Genomic DNA, 21,256 nt, shown 5'->3' on the forward strand with positions numbered 1-21,256 from the left:
AATTGACTTCTGGCTAGCGCAGCTTTTCTGCATTTTAATGTAAAAAGTTCTGGTTTGTTGCAATGTTATATTTGTTATGACTACTGATTTTGATTAGTGCTTTAATATAAGTTTATTTCGCTTTATAAATTTGGATATTTTCATATTTAAGTGTTCTTATGCGCATAAACTAAATAGTACAAAAATTATATAGCTTTTAGTCTAATTAAATAAAAGTAGCATCATGGCACCATCATTGCAGATACTAGTATCAACATATGCTATTAGTCCACACTATAACACAAATATAGCATTTCCTACTTGCTATTGTGCTGAATATAGTCATGGGCCCAATATGTATATTTCTTTCAGAGCAGGTTCACTATACACAAAATTTGCAATAATAATATATACATTTTGTTCAGTCTTATTGTAATGCGTAAGCCATCTTATACAACAAAAAAACACCTTTACGGAAACAATTCATTCCGATGGAAGGCTTCCAAGTTTTTGGTATATTGCCTAGGAAGAGGCTGGAAGCCAAAATTAAATAACAAAACAAAATTGTATTTACACCACAAAGCATGATCACAAGGGCTCAGTTGTATATCACTCAAATTTCTCCTCTGCGCGTGTCCAACCTTGCTTCTAGCATTCCCAATTTGAGTTCACGGTAAACATCTAATTCCCCGAGAAATTATTTTCCATCGGATGGGATTAGGTTGAAAGAACCAAACAAAAATGGCAATTTATTCAGAATTGTTTCTGAAATTAACCATGTATATTCCCACCACAGTTACTAAGGCCCCAGCTAGCTGTACAGAAGAGAAAGTCTCGCCAAGATAGAGAAACCTAAAATACCAAAGCAAAATGTGAGTCTTACAAATGTCCTCAGAGAGGCACATAAACCTGAAATATGAAAGAAAATGCGAATTGCTAGAGGAAATACGAGTAGCAAAAGTATAAAAATTAGTTATGACCTTGAGCGGTCAAGACTTCAAAAAATTATGAAGGATGCCACTGGATTGTTATTCTCTTCCAGAATTTATAGATGTAAAAGGTGGTTACTTTTTCTCCTTAATGACCTTACTAGTCAAAATCTGAAATTACTTGAAAATCATCCGACTCTTTCCCATTGTCAGGTGGCCTTACCCAAAAATTGAAGCAAACATTGGGGTCAAAAACGTGAGTGAACTGAGCTTGGTCAAGCTACCTGCAGTGCATCACAAATGCAACGTCAATATGGTGTTTTATTTTTTATGGGATCAATATGGATTTTGAAAAGGAAATTCCAAATCTGAGTACAAATTAAAGCTAGAGCTGCAACAATAATACGGTCATTACACTATGAAAGAAAAAATGAACCATTTTGGATTTAACATGGAAACTGGAATTTGTATAACTTACGAGATCATAAAAGGAAATTCAATGATGAAGAAAAGAAAGATCTTGAAAGGAGAAACATACAGACCTTTAGTTGCACTATAAAAGAATACACCATAGCTGACAGCGCTTCCAAAAATGGATGTGTAGAGGAGAGCCAATATATCAGTCGAACTGTACTCTTTAAGACTGCCACTCACAGCAGGGTCATTGTTAAGAACTGAGAAAAGCACAAGTGGGAGACCACCAATAACCATATGCTGCAAAATAGAGTAAAGTTTTAAGCTATATGCTTACACAGAGTTCTTAAACCATACTTTATTTTGCTATAAAACTTCCTCCATTGCCTGCCCCTTTCCTCTTAGATAAGTTTTTTTTTCTTTCTTTTTCTAGTTTCAGATCCAAACTTATTGTTAAAATATATGATACTCTAAACACATCTGCAGAAATAAATATTGCTGCAACTATCATGAACCATAAAATAGAGTCCAGCATATCAAATTCATAATTTAGCAAAAATTGAAACACGCACAAAATCATTCAGTTAAGTTTCATAAGTATATAACAATGGTAATCAGCATAAAATTAAGAAACACTAAAGTCTAAAGGGGATTTGAAGCACACCCATCCAGTTGCCATGACAGGATCAGAGTATTTTGAGACCCACCGAACCATGACCGTGCCGACTGCCATACTCTGAGCTGCAAGAAGCATCCACCACTCGCCACTGCCCCACAGTGAGAAGTTGCTTTCATCAAATGATAGGACGGGTAACTGCAACGAATTCATCACTGCTTGCATTACTAAATAATACGTAGAAGGTATTTGACAGGCTCACAGAAATTGTATATTATCTCCTTCCCATTTATTTAAATATTTTAGCCTCTTTTTTTATCTCCAAAACAAATGATGTTTTGAAATTTTAAAGTCTAATTGATATTTTTTCTCAAATATACCCACATTTGTTATCCCACCATTATAAATATAAGTCAAATATATTAAACAAAGATATTTTGTCCAAATATATTAATATTTTACTTCTATTAAAATTTTTTTGTCCATGTATATTTATTAACCTTTATCCTTAAGCATCTCAAGATAGGAAAGCAGGTAATATTTCAAACCAAAAAAAACAGTAAACTTGGTAACTGTGAATCTTCTAGATACCATGGTAAAAATTGCAATACATATCTTTTAATCCTTAACATCCTTCTAAATCAAATATATAAGAATTCAACTGCTAATTCTGGGCTGTGCTTTAAGACACGATAGTTAATTTACTGATTTTTTGTTAGAATTAAATGCAGAATCAAAGTTTACCTCGAGTAGTACAAGTCCTATGACACCAAGTGCAAGCCCAACAGCTCCAACAACTCCAATTGACTCACCAAATAACAAAGCAGCAAGTACAGCCACAGTCAAAGGCTGCGAATCAATTATAACCTGCAATATATCCACGTTAGATAATTAAAGCAAGCAAACATCATTGCTGTCAGATGTGGAAAGTAGAATTTGAATCAACATTCACTAAAATCAAATTACTAGGGGTATACGGTAACCGACCCAATGAGATTGATTTGGATTTTTTGAGGTTCGGGTTATACCCGACCCGATAGAACCTGACACTACATGTGTTTTTTTTATCCGTGATACAACTCCACTCAGTAATAATAATAATAATAACAATAATAATCTACAGTTTAGTATAAATCTATTTTGAATTTTAGAATGTATTACTATTATTATTTGCCATTCGAATTGAAAACATTGTAACAAAATCAAATGCCTTTTAAATTTTTTTTATATAAAAATCTTAATTGTTTAGGGTGATAACAATGTAATAAGTCAACAAATTTATTTTAAAATTTAATTTGTATAATTATTAGTTTTATGTATTTATAACATTGCATTTATAATAAAATATCAAATAATTTAAATTTATTCTAAAATGTTTAATTTTTTGAAAATAATAAATTCAATTATATTAATTCAATTAGGTTGGACTAGATTTTTTAATAAAAATGCACAAATTTGATTCAGTTTAACTTGTTAAATTTTGATCAAATTGAGTAACGTATTAATCAAAATCCAGTCTGACCACTTACATCCCTACAAATTACACCCATAATAATTCAATTATATCCCCTAGGATACACATATACAAACAGCATTTTAGAGCATCTACATAGGTTCTTATTTGTGAAAATGCTTATAAAGCAATTGACGTCGAACTCGTACACCAACACAAACTAGATATAAGCAATGGTTGCTTAGTTAAAACACTGAGGTTATATAGCATTAAAAGGAAAAGGGTTTTATAAAATAAAAAAATTGTGTTGAAAACCTTTTGTTGTAGAGATATTGAGTTATTTGTGAAAATTTTAGTAAAATTTCAAAGTTGTTAAGCTGGAGAAAAGTGCAGCCTAAACTATATTTACCCGGACGCAAATATAAATTAAAAAAATGTTTAATGAACTAAAATAAAAGCAAATTTTAGGTAACGACATCCTTAAAATATCCTTCAGTTAATTAAGATGTTATTTCCAATGTCTCCATTTTATTTTTGATATCAAGTTCCAATTAAAACAATTTAGGAAAGAAAATTGTTTTTGTAATAATTACTTTAAAAATTATTCCTAAAATGATTTATAATTAGTTGACTGTATTAAAATTATTAAACTTATAGTTTATCAAAAGTAATCTCAAAATAATATTGGTTTAATTTTCATTTGCTATAGATGTAGTAATCATTTTTACATTATTAATCAGTGGAAAACATCCTAGACTTTTGCAATAGTTATTATAAATTATTATAAAAGTCAATAACAATAACATTCATAACAATGCACGATTGAATGAGATTCTAAAAAAAAAAAATTGTGTATCCATCTATGTTGCCATGATTAATAATAAAGTCTTTTATCCCAACTATGATTTTTTTTAATCTACAAAGCTTGACCTTATTTATGAAATATTAACTCAATCCAACTCGCACAATGCTTTGTCTTTTATAAATAAATGAGTATTTCTATATTTCATCCTCTAGTAGCTAAATTTAGAGCCTTGTATAAACTATACTAATCCCATGGTTTATAAAAAAATTGTGCCGACTGGTTAGCTAAATTGGAGTTAATGGTTGTGAGCCTCTTATCCCATTGTAAACTTCCCCGATACAGATGTTTCATATACTTGTATAAACTCTAGGAGCTCTTTTTCCTAGGGTAGTTAGTTTTTTTTTTTTTTTCTGTTTTCTTTTGTTGCTCCTTGTTTCTGTAATTCCCATTCATCAAATAAAAAACTCAATTCAACTTGCAGTAGATAAGAGGATTAATAACAGGAATTAAAGTTATTGAATTGATAATAGTAGTAGCAACTTACACTGCCCAAACCAGCGGAAGTCCTCTGCAACCCTTCTGCTAGAAAACCCTGTTACAATGCGCATAAATCAAAGTCCAAAAGAGTTCGCATAGTAAAAAGCACACACATCACACATGACACATGCAGCGAGCGAAATTACGAAGAAGGACCTGAAAGCAAGCGGCATCGACGAGGGCGAAAAGCGTGATGGAAATCCACGCATTGAAGCCTGAGGGGAGAGGCCTCCCTCTCCACGCGGCGAACCCCACCAGAAGAAACCCCGCCGGAATGAGGCGAAAGGCGGAAACGAAGAACGGACCGCATTTCGGAAGCACCTCCTTCATCGCCACCATCGTCGTTCCCCAGAAGAAGAACGGCGACACCAGCACCGCCCATTCCCAAAGCGCCTCCGCCAGACACGGCGCCGACGGTTCCAATTGCGGTTCCTTCTCTTCCGAATTGACCAGACACTCCACGTCTTGCCCCGTTCCCACGCAGTCCACGGCGTCCGGCGGAGGCGAACTCGGCGACTGGGTTCCGAAGGCGGTTTTGTTGGAGCATGGAACCCTAAATCGGAGGGAAGAGGGGGATGCGGTGGTGAGAAGGAAGGAGGGAGGGGGGAATGGGAGGGTTTGGATGCGGAATTGGGAAGTGTGGGGAGTGACAGAAGAGTGGCGGGTGGTGGTGACGGCGAGGGTGGCGGAGGGAGAGGAGCACCACCACGACGACGCCATGGTTGGAGTGAGAGTGGGTGATGTGTTGCGTTTAGTATCAGAAACAATAACGATAAATTTGTGGTCCTTATGAATTAAATATATTTAAGCCAAATTTTAATATTTACCGATTACTATAGAAATTTACTCACAGGCATCGTATATTTTGAAACTAAATTAAAGATATTTTGTTTGATAGAAAATAAAATAGATTTTTTTTCCTTCAAAAAAAAATAAAATAGATTTTTTCTTTTTATATTTTTAGCATAGGATAAATATATATATATATATATATATATATATATATATATATATATATATATATATATATATTCTCTACGTTGTAATAATTAACCCTTTTTTATTCATATTTTGTAACGTGTATGTCATGAAAAGAGTGTTGTTCCTCATTCTTATTTTACGACGTGATAATAAATAATAGCACAAAAAAAATCGTTGTTCTTCGAGATAAGGTTCTCAACTTTAGGTGAGAATTATAGTAACATAAAATTTAATTATCTTACATGAATAATGATCCATTATAACTTTAAAAAAAATTATTTGTTTAGAAAGAAGGATATTTGTATAGCAATTTTTTTTGGTAGTAAATTTGTTGATATTGTAAGTATAATTACATTTTAAGTATTGTTTATTTTAATTTACATCGGATAGTTATAATTTTATCTTTGAAAAGTTTTGATAAATTAAGAGAAAAGAGTGTTTATAAACTATTATTGGTCATAACTCCTAAATAATGTAAAACTTTTGAGCATATAAGAATAAATCTCTTAGTTGATACTAAGGGTAAGAGTAGTTTAGAAAATGTTTCAATTTAAAAAAAAAAAAATACTAGAGATAATCTAGTTGTTTGTCCAAATTCAGAATATTCAAAAGTATATTATGGTTATTTTTACCTTATAGTGAAGACTTTATATTTGATTATTATGTTTCTTAAGCCTTTAAAATCACAAGATTTTGTTAAAATTACATCTTATTATTGAGTAACATATTTTGGTACTCAATTACGATAATTAATTATTAAATTTAGTGTGTGATACGAGTCTTTAATTGAAAAAATGACGAGTTACTTTGAGTACAAAAATTAAGTTGGTTACAATTTTTTTTTATTTACAAAACTCTCCAAATAACACATGTCACTTACAATATTGGGATAATCTACTTGCCTACCAATTTATAACATGAATACGTAGAGACTAAATCAAATAATATTTCAAGTAACACATCTCAGTTATAAGTTGAGATACTTCACTTGCCAACCAACTTATAGTATGAGATGCATATAAGCTAAGTCAAATAATATCTTCAATAACACATCTCAATTACATGTTGGGATAGTCTAATAATAAAACTATAAAAAAAGACAATGTAATTTTTTTTCTCGTAAATTTTGTTCACTTACAAAAAAAAGTTTTTTTTAAAGTTATGTAAATTACTTTTTCATCTCCTCAATTAAATGTTATAAAATAATTTGAAAAAATGTTATAAATCATGTTTCCTATTTACCTTTCACTAAAATAATACATTGCCAATAAAGTTTGATTGAGTTGGTAAAATATAAATTTATATCTTACAAGAACATGAAATTGATTTCTCCTACGAGTGTGAAGGCATTGATAGTAGATAACCTAATTGAACTTTGAATCCTCCTCTAATCATTATAAATATTCGAAACTTAATTCACCTATTATTTTTTTATATAAAAATTAATACATTTTAAAGAAAAAAGGAAGGGATGTAGGGAAGTAGGGAAGGGATCTATTTCTTTAATAAGTAATCTATTTTAAAGAGTAAATATTCTAATATGCGTTCACATTTTAATAAATTCATGATTTATGATATAATATAAATAAACACATAATACCACCTATTGATTTTCTTATCAATACTATATTACAACATTTTTTTTACTCTTACTCGTTTAATAAGTTTCAAATTCATGAATCTCAAGCGTGTGGTTCAGCGATAGGAGTTGATCCATGCTTAAGCAAGGTCAGGAATTCGAATCTTGCTTTGTCTATGCAGCTGCGTTAAATTTTGGGGCCAGTTATCCCAAGCTTTGAGGTGCCTCCAAAGAGAGGAGATTAGTGACCGCTATCGGCGGTGATACTCCAGGAACGGAAAAAAAAAAAAAAAAAAGTTTCAAATTCATGAGAGGCGAGCCGAAGTGGTTGTGGTTTTGGGCTCAAATTTAGTTGTGGCTGACTCAGATCCATTGGGCTTAGCTAAGGAAAGGGATTTAGCGAAATACACCAGCACTTACAAAAAAAAAAGGCGATTTTTTTGGTTTATATTATTGTTAAGTTAGAATAATCACGCACCACTATTTATCGTTAGTGATAAAAAAAAGTTTTTAATTTTTAATTTTTTTTATGAAAATTGAATCCAGTATATATCATATAGAGTTCACAACGCTTAACACCCAATTTAACTAACTAATTATTAGACTCCTTTGTTATAACTTTATTTTAAGTGCATTAACTAATTTTTTTAGGTTTAAATTCAATTTAGGTTCTTAAAGTTACGCAATTGAGCATTTTTGGTTCAAATTTTTTTATTATAAATTTGTTTTCTTTAATTTTTGAAATTAAGCGATGTGTTCACTCATTATCATGTTATTCAAAATTAAACACAAAATACTCATGTACCAATGGATGACTTAGTCATGCTGATTTTTATATATGCAGAAAATAACATTGTGTTTTACTATATATATATTATGTTTTTCTTTAATTCCAATTAAAAAGTATAATCTATTTAAACAATGTTTTTTAAAATTTTAATACTATTATTATTCTATATGTCTAACTAACTGTTTGGCAATATACTAATTATTTAATTTTAAATGATATGTTAATAGGTGAAGTATAATTTAAAAAAAAAACATGGGGATCAAAATTGCATATTTATGTATAATTATAAGGATCAAAAGTGGATTTAAGGTTTATTTTTTTAATAAGAAAACGAAGAAGTGTTCAGCAAAGAAACAAACGAAAAAGTAAGAGCAGAAGATTTCCAAAGACTGCTTAATCCAACATGTTTTGTCTTTATGATGATAAGATTTTAGTTACGTAGCAATTTAGCATTGACATATAAAAAAAGACACACACTGGACCCACAGGGTTAGGTGAGTCATTAATATTTAAAATTAAATTAGTACACTTGTTGGTTAATTTATATGCTTTCCTTTTTTTTATTATATTATTTTTATGAAACTCTAACAATGAAGACTCAAGAGCCATCTACGACTTTATCTTTGGAACGCGTTATACACCGCGGGGCTGAAAAAGCATCATTGAATTTAAACCTTTTAAAACCTTTATTTGGATAAAATACGTGGATGCTTTTCACTCAAGCAACATATGTGATGTAAGTTGATTATATTAAGGAAGAACAGAAATTAATTGTCATGTGAATAATAATGGGATACAAGAGTTTTGTTCTCTATTATTCATGAGAAAGAATCTATGCAATGCGTTGAAAATAAACTAAGTAGTGTTTGGTATTCCCTTTATGTGTGTTTTTTTTTTTTCGTATAAGGCAATTCAAATGTTTTGACATTTACACCCACCACCTCATTTTTTGGTTTTGTATCATAGATAAAATAGGGAATAAAAAGAAAAAAATTAAAACCAAGTATGAATACATGAAAAATTTAATAGACTTGGCTATACCGTATAAGTTGAAATATTGCATTAAGAAGAGTTTATTCAAATGAGGGATGAAATTGTCAAACATTTGTGATGTTCGATTTGAAACTCCGGAACAGTTTTGAGTGCACGGCTACTCCTTTTCAATGGTTTATAAGTTTGGGAATTTCCTTCGGATAATGTAAATCCCTTTAAACGCCCTCTACAAATAGAAAAGTAATACTATAAATTCAGATACAAATAAAAATTAATAAGTTTTCAAAAATATGTAGAAAATAGCAAGTTATTGCAATTGCCATTGCCACTGAAAGGATGTATTTGAGTTCTATTTACATTTGATTGCTAAATTTTATAATATTGTTTTTAAAAGATTTTTATAACAAAAATATTATAATGATTAGGTGAATAAAAAATAATTTATTAATGTTCATTTACCTTGATATAGTATAATATATAACAAGTAAGGGATTGACAATATTTTGAATCATTTTATAGAATGGAAAAATTATTAAATAATGAGAAAAAGAAGAAAAAATTATACACTTAATTTGTGATAAATTATCTTATATAATAAATTATATTCAATTGTACGTTTACTTCTTTTATTTTTTTTCAATTTATAATTTTGATTTTTCTATTTTAAAATAAAGATATTTACATCTTCTAATTTTAAAAATATAAAATTTTAATTTTCTATCAAATTGACATCTACAAATAGTTAAATCTTAACATTTATTCATATTCAAGTGATAATATTTAATAGCATGACATTTAATGATAAAAAATTAAAAAAGACATGTAAATAAAATTTACTAACAAAATAAATATTAATTACTCTTTAATATTATATATATACATATATCATGTCATTAAATATCACATTAAATATCACACACATAAATAATAATAATCAAATAATATCAAAATTTAATGATTAACCCATATCAAATTAATATTAAAATTAAAATTTCACATTTAAAAAAAATAAAGAAATCAAATGTTTCTATTTTAAAATAAAGATACAAAAATTACAAATTGGAAAAAAATAAAAAATACAATTTAACCAATAAATTAATTTTTTACGATACTTATTTTAAAAAGTTATATATATCAACTATGATATTTTATTAATTAATAACAATATATGTTCGTTAAACTCTTAATAATACGTGCCATTTTAAAATTAAAAGATGAATCTTCTATCATTAATACACGTAAAATAAGCATCATTCATACCATATGATTTATTATATTTTACTTTCTCATATAGCATTTTTTTACAAGATATAGCATTTTTTTGTATATAAATATTGGTTCATAGTGACTTTTTGCATAAGGTCGCTAATGTATCGTTGTCTTACATAAGCAGGAAATAGGCCAATTATATGCAAAGAACTGACGTAGTGTAAACAGTATTACAAGAATATTGATTCCTATCTAAAATTACTTACAAACAATAATAAAGTTAGTTTGACCACTTCGACGGCATAATATTGCATCACTATTATAAAGACACAAGTTGAATAATTGGCACATGCGGTTACCAAGTCTCGATGGTGACCCTTCCAATTTTTAACCCTTCAAGTTAAACAATATTAATCAGAAGCTTCAACCCTTCTCAGAGGCCATTACCTGCTCCAAATACGCGTTCATCTTCTCACCCTATTCATCAAACTACACGCATTAAATACACCTAGAGAAGCCAAAAAAGAAAGGAAACAAAGAAATATATCATCAACACAGCTTTGTCTAGTGTCTAGTCTCTAGTGTCTACCACATACAAGATCAAGATCACACGTATAGTATATGATATCTTTCTTTTGATAATTTGACTGCAAAAAAAATATGTCAGATCATCAAAGAATTCATCCGGTTCATGATGTGGAGGCACCACACAGACCATTGGTGCCTGAAAACACTGCAAAATCTGACAAGGGTACTACTGATCTTCCTCGGCGAACATTTCCTGTGATGCATTCAAAGCCACCAAAGAAAAGAAGAAGCTGTTGCTGCAGGTTCCTGTGTTGGACACTCACCACGTTGTTGATTCTGATAGTTGCTATAGCCATCACTGTAGGGATCCTATACCTTGTGTTCAGGCCTAAGCTTCCAAAATACTCGGTGGACCATCTCAGAATAAGCCAGTTCAATGAGTCTGACAGCAACAACAGCCTCTATGCCAGCTTCAATGTGAGAATCACTGCAAGGAACCCTAACAAGAAGATTGGGATATACTATGAGGGTGGAAGCCACATAAGTGCTTGGTACATGGACACACAACTGTGTGAAGGGTCCTTGCCAAAGTTCTACCAGGGTCACAGGAACACCACAGTGCTTGATTTGAGTCTCAGTGGCCAAGCACAGGATGCTAGTGGCTTGTTGAGTAGGATTCAGCAGCAGGTGCAAGAGACCAACAATGTTCCACTCAATCTTAGGGTTAATCAGCCTGTGAGGGTTAAGCTTGGGAAGTTGAAGTTGTTCAAGGTTAAGTTCAGGGTTAGGTGCAGACTTGTGGTGGATAATCTTGGTGCTAGTGAAGATATTAGAATTTCCAGCAGTAGCTGTAAGTTTAGGCTTAGGCTATGAATTCATTAGTACATGGTATTGTTCATTAGTATAATATATGTGCCATTGTTCTGTTATATATTATATTACTATTTTGTTTCATCTTTTTATATATGGTTTGTATATGACTGAGATTTTTCATAAGCGGTGGAGAGGGTGATCGATCAGATGTGGGTTTTTCTTTCCATTGGCAATTTGAGATACATTCTTGTACTTTGATTCTGTTTACTCAGTTACTATTTCTTATTCACAAATTAGCATATGTTATTACCGATTTTACATGTTCAATACTTCAATCAATGAAATATATATATATATATATATATATATAATATTTTATGCAGTCTGTAACATAGCACACACAGCGGTTTCTAGATATATATTAAGGTTGTCAAAATTGAAATTTTACTTAGGATTGAAAAGAAAAAACACATAAATTGTGGAATTATAACACCGACAATGATATTTTATCTAAAATATATAAATTTTATTCAAAATCTATCTTAAATTGCTTTTTACCGATGCTGATTGTCTTTGTTTCTAGGATCAGTTTTATAATTGATAGATAGATAAATAGACTTAAAGTAAAGAATTATTAGATGAGTTCTTTTTTATCTAAAAAAAAAATGGAAAAATTATTATTATAATTTAAACATAAAATTACTTATTAAGTTATCATTGTCAAATTCATTTAACATTTCTTTTTTCAGTTGTAAAACTAATTCATTTAATCCTAATTTATTGAGGTTTTCTTAAGAAGTGATTAATATTTATAGTGTGTGTTTGGTTTCAATTTTGAAACGCAAATTCTTCATCTCTTTCCATGTTTAATTATCAATTTATGAAAAAGTTACTATTTTCTCCTTCCGATTAAACGTGAAAAAAAAACGGGGTAGTATCAATATTTTGTTGGCTTTAGCGTGTTTTAACAAACTCTGGAAAACACCTAAAAAAAAAAAAAAAAAACTAACTCTGGGAATGGCGCTACCATCTAAGTTACTCTAAATTTGTCAACAAAACACCTACATTTGAATACGAACCACTAATCCACCATTATTTTTAGGACACGATATCATCATGATCGGGCACCACCTAAAGTGGTGCAAGTACCACTACCACTATCCTTCTCAATTTTGAATAAACCCAAATGAGAGTATTCTAGATCGTATATATTCCTACATGAATGGAATGACCAAGGACGGAGCCAAGGGGGGACCTACGGGTGCCACGGCCCCTCCAACAATTTTAATTTTTTTTTATATACATATATATTACTATATGACACCCCCTATTTTTAATATAAACTCATATGTATAATTAAATGAATAACCCAAATTTATTTTTTTATTCAACTTTTGGACTTCTGGTACGGCCTGCTATGTGGTATCACTTTGGAATTTTTTTTTTTTTAAAAAAATGTAGCGCCTCATTTGATCATTCCAATTCTTGCCTTCTCAATTCTCAAGTAACACTGGCAATAGGAATAGGATTGGGTAGTGACTATTGACTAGTTAGCATCACAATTCACAGCTTGCACCACGTCAATCAATAATCATCAATTCGTCATTGATTCTTATTTCATAACAACACCTGCACCGCATCATTGGTTCTTCAATCTCTCCTTGGCTCCTTGCGTCTTCAATCTCTCTTTTTATTTTAGTTCTTCAAAAGGTAAATTAACACTTCTTTTTTGTTACTAATATTTTAATGAATGTTTTCTTTTAATTGTTTTAATATTTTCCCCTTTGCTATTATGCTGAAAACCCTTTTCCCCTCAATTTAATTAGAATTTGTTAAGAGTGTTACTGTGTTAGTGTTGTTGCCTATTTCGTATGATTTTTATAGTTTTAAATTCTTTTAGGTTCAATGAAGATGAGGAAGACAACTATTGAATCATTTTTCAAAAGAAAAGAGAGAGATGATGAAGAAACACTGTCTAATACACCAATTTCAAATTTAGATACAAATGTTGATGATGTTGCTGAAGTTGATGAGCAACAGCCACCTCCTCCCAAAGCTTTGAGGACTGAACAAGAAACAATTGAGAGTGGTACCTTGATTCGCGATCCTGGAAAACGTTTACAAATTTGGAACTATCCTATTAATCAACAAGATGATATTCGTAGGGCGTATGTGAAGTTTGGACCATATCAATTTTTAATGGATTTGTATCCACTTTCAGGTCTTGAAGATCATCCTCGCCGATTTCAAGCTCATTGGTTTAGAATGTTTTCTTTGTTAGAATATTCACCGGAAAAAGATGCTGCCTATTGTTTTCCATGTTTTTTATTTTCTAAAAAACCAAGTCCATTCACTTCGGCAGGATTTAGAAATTGGAAGAAAGTGAATAATGGAAAAGATTGTGCATTTTTATCTCACATGGGGAAAAATATTAATTCTGTTCACAATGCTGCTCTTAGATGTTTAGAAGATTTCAAGAATCAATCATGCCACATTGATAAAGTGTTGAACAAGCAAACTTCACAGCAAATTCTAAGCAATCGGTTGCGTCTTAAAGTATCCATCGATGTGGTTAAATGGTTGACATTTCAAGCTTGTGCTTTTAGAGGACGTGATGAGAGTTTGTGGTCAACAAATCGAGGTAACTTTCTTGAAATGATTAAACTCTTAGCTTCTTATAATAACGAAGTAGATCAAGTTGTCTTGGAGAATGCTCCTCAAAATGCAAAATACACTTCACCTACTATTCAAAAAGAAATTTTAAATGTTTTTGCTAGAAGGGTGCAAAATGAAATTCGAGAAGAGATTGGTGATGCAAAATTTTGTTTGATTATTGATGAAGCTCGAGATGAATCTAAGAGAGAACAAATGGCTATTGTTATTAGATTTGTTGATAAGAATGGATTTGTTAAAGAGCGCTTCTTGGATTTAGTACATGTGAAAGATACTACATCATCCACTCTTAAGCAAGAAATCTGTTTAGTATTGTCTAATCATAATCTCAACATTGAAAATATTAGAGGCCAAGGATATGATGGAGCTAGTAATATGCGTGGAGAGTGGAATGGTTTGCAAGCTCTTATTCTTCAAGAATGTCCTTATGCATATTATGTACATTGTTTGGCTCATCAGTTACAATTAGCTCTTGTTGCTGCATCTAAAGATTCAAGTGATGTTCATGCTTTTTTTCAAAACTTGAGTAGGATTGTTAATGTTGTGTGTTCTTCTTGCAAACGCAATGATGAGTTACATGATGCTTATGAGACTGAAATTGCACGTTTGGTTGCAAATGATGAGATTGAAACTAGGAGGGGAGCTAATCAAATTGGCACACTACAAAGACCTGGAGATACTAGATGGAGTTCTCATTTCAATTCAATATGTAGCCTTCTACGCATGTTTAATGCAACTACTTCAGTTCTTGAAGATTTGGTGGTTAATGGAACTGGCTCTCAACGAGGTGATGCTACTTATGCTTTCAGAGTATTGATGTCTTTTGAATTTGTTTTCATTTTACATGTTATGAAAGAAATTATGGGAATCACAGACAAGCTTTGTCAAGCTTTGCAGCAAAAGAATCAAGACATTGTGAATGCTATGTGTTTGGTTTCTAGCACAAAGTCACTAATTCAAAAGTTAAGGGATTTTGGTTGGGATTCTCTTTTAGAAAATGTTAACTCTTTTTGCAATAGCCGAGGTGTACCAATTCCTGATATGAGTGCTACTTACTCTGACATAATTCGAACTCGGCTTAAAAAGGATTCTGTGACAGTTGAGCATCATTATCGTGTAGATATATTTACTGCAGCGATAGATTATCAATTGAAAGAATTGAATAGTAGATTCAGCGAGCAATCAACTGAACTTCTTATGTTGAGTGTAGCTTTGGATCCTAAAGATGCATTCAAATCATTTAATGCTTGTGATATTTGTAGTCTAGCTAAGAAATTTTACTCTTCAGATTTTTCTGACCAAGAAATGATTCATATGGAATATGAATTGCAACATTATGAGTTTGATGTGCCAAAGGATCCCAAATTTCATAATTTGTCAACTCTTGGTGAATTATGTCAAAAACTAGTAGAGGTTGGCAAATCAAATGTTTATCCTTTAATTGATCGATTGATACGACTTGTTCTTACTCTGCCCGTGTCAACAGCAACTACAGAACGTGCTTTTTCAGCTATGAAGATTATAAAAACAAGTTTGCGCAACAAGATGGAAGATGGTTTTCTTACTGACTACATGATTGTTTATATTGAGAAGGAGATTGCACGAAGATTTACAACTGATATGATAATTGATGATTTTTACTTCATGAAACAACGACGGGCACAACTTAAGAAATAAAGGTACATACTTGAATAACTTGATCTTGCAATATGTTCGATATATTTATCAAATGTAAATATGAGAAATAATTTTTATTAAATTATGTTAATTATTATCTAGTTTTGTCAGATAATATGCTTTTGATACTTTAATTTTCATTTATTATAAATTATATATTATTTATTCTCGGCCCCCCAGTATTGAAATCCTGGCTCCGTCCCTGGGAATGACTTCACCCAAAACACCCATGTTTTTGCTTCATTTACATATAGTGATCATATGAAAAAACATGATGATATGGGCATGATGTGCAGCAACCTAGGCTTCCACGGTGGGCAGATATGTATATAGATGAGAAAGTGTACCTAGATGATCACTCTAAAATGATTAAATTAGAAACTCGTAATATCTAGAAGAACTAAAGAAGAAGAAAAATTCATTATGACAAATAACTCGAGTAGTTTTTAAACCTATATTTGATGGACTTGTCCTAGTCCATTGGGCTAAATTATCCCTATTTTTTGGACTGAAATTCAAATATTCATCCTAACTTCATTAATGGGTTGTTTGAGCTGGACTCAATATGTCATCTTTAATCCCCATTCCACATCTCTCAAACTCTTCTCCTTTCTTACATTTCTTTTTTTTAGGTTAGTTTCATTATTTATGTATATATAAAAAAATGTTTATTCATGAAAATAAATTGATTGTTATTATTAGTCTAATTATCTAATAGTTATTTAATTTTTATATATATATATATATATATATTAATATATATTAGACACGGTGTAAGTTTGAATGTTGTAAAGAGAATGATCCATGTCAAATTAAAGCTTTAACGAAATCAAACAATTTTTTTTTGTAACATGTAGATTTCTAGTTTTGATAAGTAGATACACTGCAGCTTGGTAAAAGTTTAAAAAATCCTCTAAAAAAATTGTTTAAATAAATTACATAAACAGATTATATGTAATTATTTTATTTATATAAAATAATAAATATAATACTTAATTAAATTGTGCAATTAAAATTACACTCTAGATAAAAGAGAAGATTAAAATCTCCCTCAAAATTTTTAAAGAAATTGATAGTTGATTCTAATCTATATGAGAGTGGTACTTTATCTAATATAAATTTTTATTAAAAATAAATGATCTTATTTATAAATATTATATATTACTTTAATTATTTTAATATTTATTTATTTCATTAGTTATGTGAGCACTGAGCACTAAACTAACTAATTTAAGAAAAAAAATTAAAAATACTAAAAAATATAAGAATAAAAAAATAACATTTTTTTAAGAGATACAGTCGCATCTGCAAGAATTTAAATCATATTTGAGTGAAAAACAAAACGGTATAAAAATTATGAGAAATGAAGTGTAAAATAATTTTGTTTACTTATGTTAGTCTCATAGAGTTAGATTATCTGCATTCTGCAGTGTTAAGCAACCCAAGACTCTCCAATAACAAAGCTGGAAACTTTTGCACCACAACATTCATCTCTTCACCGATTCTCCATAATCGGTCGGAAAATCGGATACTTATCCTGTGAGAGTGAGCCCCGCGTTTGGTTCGGTTGGTATTTGAGTCTCAGGTGTTCGACGAAATGTCAAACCGAGTTTGCATAAAAAAGGGGTTGTCGACACTAACTGGCGTGAAGTTTGTGGGCAAACAGGGACACCCAAATGATTTTTCCATGTGTGTTCGATCCAAAACAACGTCTGCTCAGTATGTAGCATCGAGATTTCGAGACCCCACGTTTGAGAAACTCATGGAAAACTACAAGAACCTTTTCAAAGTCATTGCCATTCAAGACCTCATTCTTGCCAACCCAAAGAACCCCTCAGTCTCCATTGATTTCCTCTCCAAGCTCTCCCAGAAGCTCCACCTAAACCGCGGCGCCACTGCCTTCCTCCGCAAGTTTCCTCACATCTTCCACATTTACTATGACCCTTCCAAATTGAAGCCCTTTTGCAGGTTAACTGATGCTGCTCTTGATGTTTCGCGGCAGGAGGCAGTGGCCATCAATGCCTCTTTGCCTGTTGTTGTTGAAAGACTTGTTCGGATACTGTCCATGTCTGCATCCAAAGTGGTGCCTCTTAGAGCTGTTTTCAAGGTCTGGAAGGAGCTTGGGCTGCCCGATGATTTTGAGGATTCAATCATATCAGCTAATTCTGGTGTTTTTCAGCTGTGTGATGCGCCGGAAGCGAATACGCATTTGTTGAAGCTGGTTGGTGGTGTTTCCAGCAATGGTTTAAGGGCAGCTGTTGAGGATTGGAGGGTTGTTGAGTGCTGCAAGGACGAATGCAGTGTTGATAGGATGGAAATGCAGTTCAGTTTCAAACACGGGTATCCTCCCGGGATGAGGTTGAGCAAGAATTTCAAGGCTAAGGTGAAGGAATGGCAGAGGTTGCCATATGTGGGGCCTTACGAGGTAGTGAGTGAGAAGAAGAAGTCTAAGGCTGGAATGATGGCTATGGAGAAGCGGGCAGTGTCAATTGTTCACGAGTTCCTGAGTTTGACAGTGGAGAAGATGGTGGAAGTTGAGAAGATCAGCCAGTTTAGAAAATGGTTAGGGATTGATTTAAATATAAGGGATCTGTTCCTGGACCACCCTGGGATTTTCTATTTGTCTACGAAGGGTAAAAGGCATACTGTTTTCCTGAGGGAAGCTTATGAACGAGGGTGTTTGATAGAACCCAATCCTGTCTATGATGCAAGAAGAAGGCTACTTGATCTTGTTGTTTTAGGACGTCGGGGCCTGCCAGCTATTAATTCGAAGTTGCAGGATACAAGCAGCTGCAATGAGGTTGGACAAGAGGAAAACCAGCAAAGACATGACTCATTACCATCCTGACTAAAGCATTACAGCCATGTTAAGGTGCCTTGTTTATTTGCTTTTCCATGTTTAGGGTTGCATAATTTTCTTGTGTGTTGCTTTTCGCATATAAGTACCTAAAAATGCAAGGATTACAACTTTGATTCTGACTTGGTTAAATGCTCTGCTTAGATCAGTTTGATATATAGGAAGACATCCTAATTAATGAGATGAATGGATGGATGAAACTCTGAGCATAAGTTAACTTCATCATGTTACTTGGTTTCATCTTGTTCTGAAAACTTCTTTGAAACTGTATCTGACTTTTATTACATTGAAAGGTGCTAAACTATGGTTCCCTGCTTATCACAGAAGCTTTGCTATAGAAACCGTAAAGAATATAAATTTCTTGTTTTTTTTATGCACTCCTAACACAGCACTTGGCTTGAATGGCTCAACAAATGAACTCTTAGTCAAATCATTATTATATTAGTGATGATATACTAATAATTGTATTCCCATAGTGTCGCAAGTCTTGCTTATTTTTGACATAGTTACCTTAACCTGGTTTCAAAATGACATTAAACAATTTATTTCAAGGTATAAACCAGAGCTTTTATGGCATGCCAAAAACAAACAAAAGCAACAAAGCCTTATTCCATTAGGCAGGTATTGGCTATGTTGATTAATTTATTCCATTGTGATCTATCAAAAACCCAAATTTCAACAAAATAACATTTAGATCAAAGACTTTCAAGGATTTCTGTTGATGCGTTCTTGGGTCTTATTTTATCCCTGTTGAACTATATTCCATTTCATCCACTTGCTATGAGAAATTAGGTTATTTTCGATGGATTTTTTTTTGTCTTGTAATAAGCAGCTGTCTTACCCGATATTTTTTTCTTCTTCTTGTTTTGCTCTAATTGAAGGAGAATGATGATTGGGCATTAGCCCAGGCAAGATGGGCATTTTAAACAAGGATGGGAACTTGCTTACGAAATTACAGAACATTAATTTATCTTTTCATTTCGAGGTTGAACAGAAGGTCAAAGGTGAATTCATTAACTTCTTTGGTTTTAATTGTGTCTAGAGAATTTAGGCCCTTAGGATAGTGGTAGCTGGTTGGAATGAACAATTGTTGAGGACATCAATATTGGCATATTGTTATTTGTGTTCATCTCTGTAGCTGGAAGTTTGAATCTAGATGTCTAATCATTTTTTTTTAATATATATCTATTATGTTTCTTGCAGTGCCTTTGAACTTTTGGAGAAACAAGCATCTTAGGAAAAGCAAGCAACCCTGCTGGCGTTATGACTAAATGATGTTGTTTTTTGTTCTGTTGATATAATTCATTCGAAAGTTGTATTCATGCAGCTTTGCATTTTAGTGTAATTAACTTATTTTAAATGAAAGAATGAAAGGATCTTTTGGAATCAGAGTACAAAGAAAACCTGATCCTTCTAGTATTTCTGCTTGCTTGTATTATCATTACTTTTGGAATGTATCAGCTAGTACTGTTCCCATATCAGTTACATAAATAACTTTTTGTGCCTTAAATGATTGAATCGAAAGTTGGAAACTAATTTTCGTTTAAGCTTTTAAAATTGATGTTCAACACATCAAACGTAGCATTCATGTTAGTTTCGGATCCCCACCTGCTGCAAGAATATGTGATTCTAGTTATGACTCCCTTGATTATCATATTACAGTTACATCTGAGATCTGACTTAAACCTAGACATATTATACACATATGTTTTGTACCTTCTGCATAGGAGAATATGGAAAAGATTAAAACCATGTTCTGAAATTCACTAAACCAGGAAAATGAAGAACCAATTCTATGGTTAGCTTGATCATTCCTCTAACAAAAAGCTTAGAAAGCGGTTAACTGGTCGACCTGTTAATTGGTCACGATGTCTATGATCGGAACAATTCATTACATTTTTTAATTGTTTGGAAGATGTAACTCAAGGCCCGTCTCTGAACGTGTCTTTTGACACCTTTTTCCTTTTCCTGTTGATGAATGTTATTTGTAAGTATGACATTTGTACTTTTAATATTGTTAGATGTTTTATAATTTCATGGATATACTACAGCTTGATCATGCCAAAGAAAATTTCGTACACTGGTAATTGACTTTGTCTGATGTCTGGACCTTATGCTCACCGTGTATTGGAATCAGAATTGAATTAGAATGCAGCATATCTCAATGCCCAAGAACTGCTGATCCTTCCATCAATGAGTAATAATTATTAAATCTTAATATGCCATCAACTACTCTTACCCTTTCAACCATAACTCAAAATTTGAAACAGTTTATAACTATACTCAAATATAACTCCAGTAGTTCCTACCAAAAAGAAACTCAAGTAATACTTAAGTACATATACTCAAGTAAACAAAAAATTTGGCTTCTATGAAAAGACGTTGCACAAACGTGCATTAAATATTGCTAACTATTAAAAAAT

At 31.8% G+C, this 21,256-nt stretch overlaps 4 protein-coding genes across 5 annotated transcripts; 3 read left to right on the forward strand and 1 right to left on the reverse strand.

The window, feature by feature from the left end:
- Positions 1-318: 318 nt before the first annotated feature.
- Positions 319-5,512, reverse strand: LOC109806691 (nodulin MtN21 /EamA-like transporter family protein). Its single transcript, XM_020369164.3, has 7 exons — positions 4,890-5,512; positions 4,741-4,788; positions 2,683-2,805; positions 1,987-2,136; positions 1,451-1,622; positions 1,132-1,192; positions 319-831 (listed from the first exon to the last, which is right to left on the reverse strand). The coding sequence occupies exons 1-7, from the start codon at positions 5,451-5,453 to the stop codon at positions 729-731; spliced, it is 1,221 nt and encodes a 406-aa protein (XP_020224753.1). The 5' UTR covers positions 5,454-5,512; the 3' UTR covers positions 319-728.
- Positions 5,513-10,691: 5,179 nt separating this feature from the next.
- Positions 10,692-11,919, forward strand: LOC109806545 (NDR1/HIN1-like protein 6). Its single transcript, XM_020368985.3, has one exon. It carries the CDS (start codon positions 10,946-10,948, stop codon positions 11,684-11,686), a length of 741 nt encoding a protein of 246 aa, XP_020224574.1. The 5' UTR covers positions 10,692-10,945; the 3' UTR covers positions 11,687-11,919.
- A 1,257-nt stretch (positions 11,920-13,176) lies between these two features.
- LOC145955901 (uncharacterized) lies at positions 13,177-16,180 on the forward strand. Its single transcript, XM_083071308.1, has 2 exons — positions 13,177-13,336; positions 13,527-16,180. Exon 2 carries the CDS (start codon positions 13,532-13,534, stop codon positions 15,974-15,976), a length of 2,445 nt encoding a protein of 814 aa, XP_082927434.1. The 5' UTR covers positions 13,177-13,336; positions 13,527-13,531; the 3' UTR covers positions 15,977-16,180.
- A 1,067-nt stretch (positions 16,181-17,247) lies between these two features.
- Positions 17,248-20,236, forward strand: LOC109806389 (Ubiquitin carboxyl-terminal hydrolase family protein). 2 transcript variants are annotated; one of them, XR_002240379.3, is made up of 3 exons: positions 17,267-18,848; positions 19,715-19,837; positions 20,037-20,236. XR_002240379.3 is itself a non-coding variant. In XM_020368778.3 (2 exons), the coding sequence occupies exon 1, from the start codon at positions 17,574-17,576 to the stop codon at positions 18,822-18,824; it is 1,251 nt and encodes a 416-aa protein (XP_020224367.1). In that variant the 5' UTR covers positions 17,248-17,573; the 3' UTR covers positions 18,825-18,848; positions 20,037-20,236. The 2 variants fall into 2 exon arrangements, 1 of the variants encoding a protein (XP_020224367.1); XM_020368778.3 differs by lacking the exon at positions 19,715-19,837 and having other exon boundaries at positions 17,248-18,848.
- Positions 20,237-21,256: the final 1,020 nt, after the last annotated feature.

This window comes from Cajanus cajan, chromosome 3 (genome assembly GCF_000230855.2).
Source record: "Cajanus cajan strain Asha chromosome 3, NIPB_CcT2T_4, whole genome shotgun sequence".
Lineage (NCBI taxonomy): Eukaryota > Viridiplantae > Streptophyta > Magnoliopsida > Fabales > Fabaceae > Cajanus > Cajanus cajan.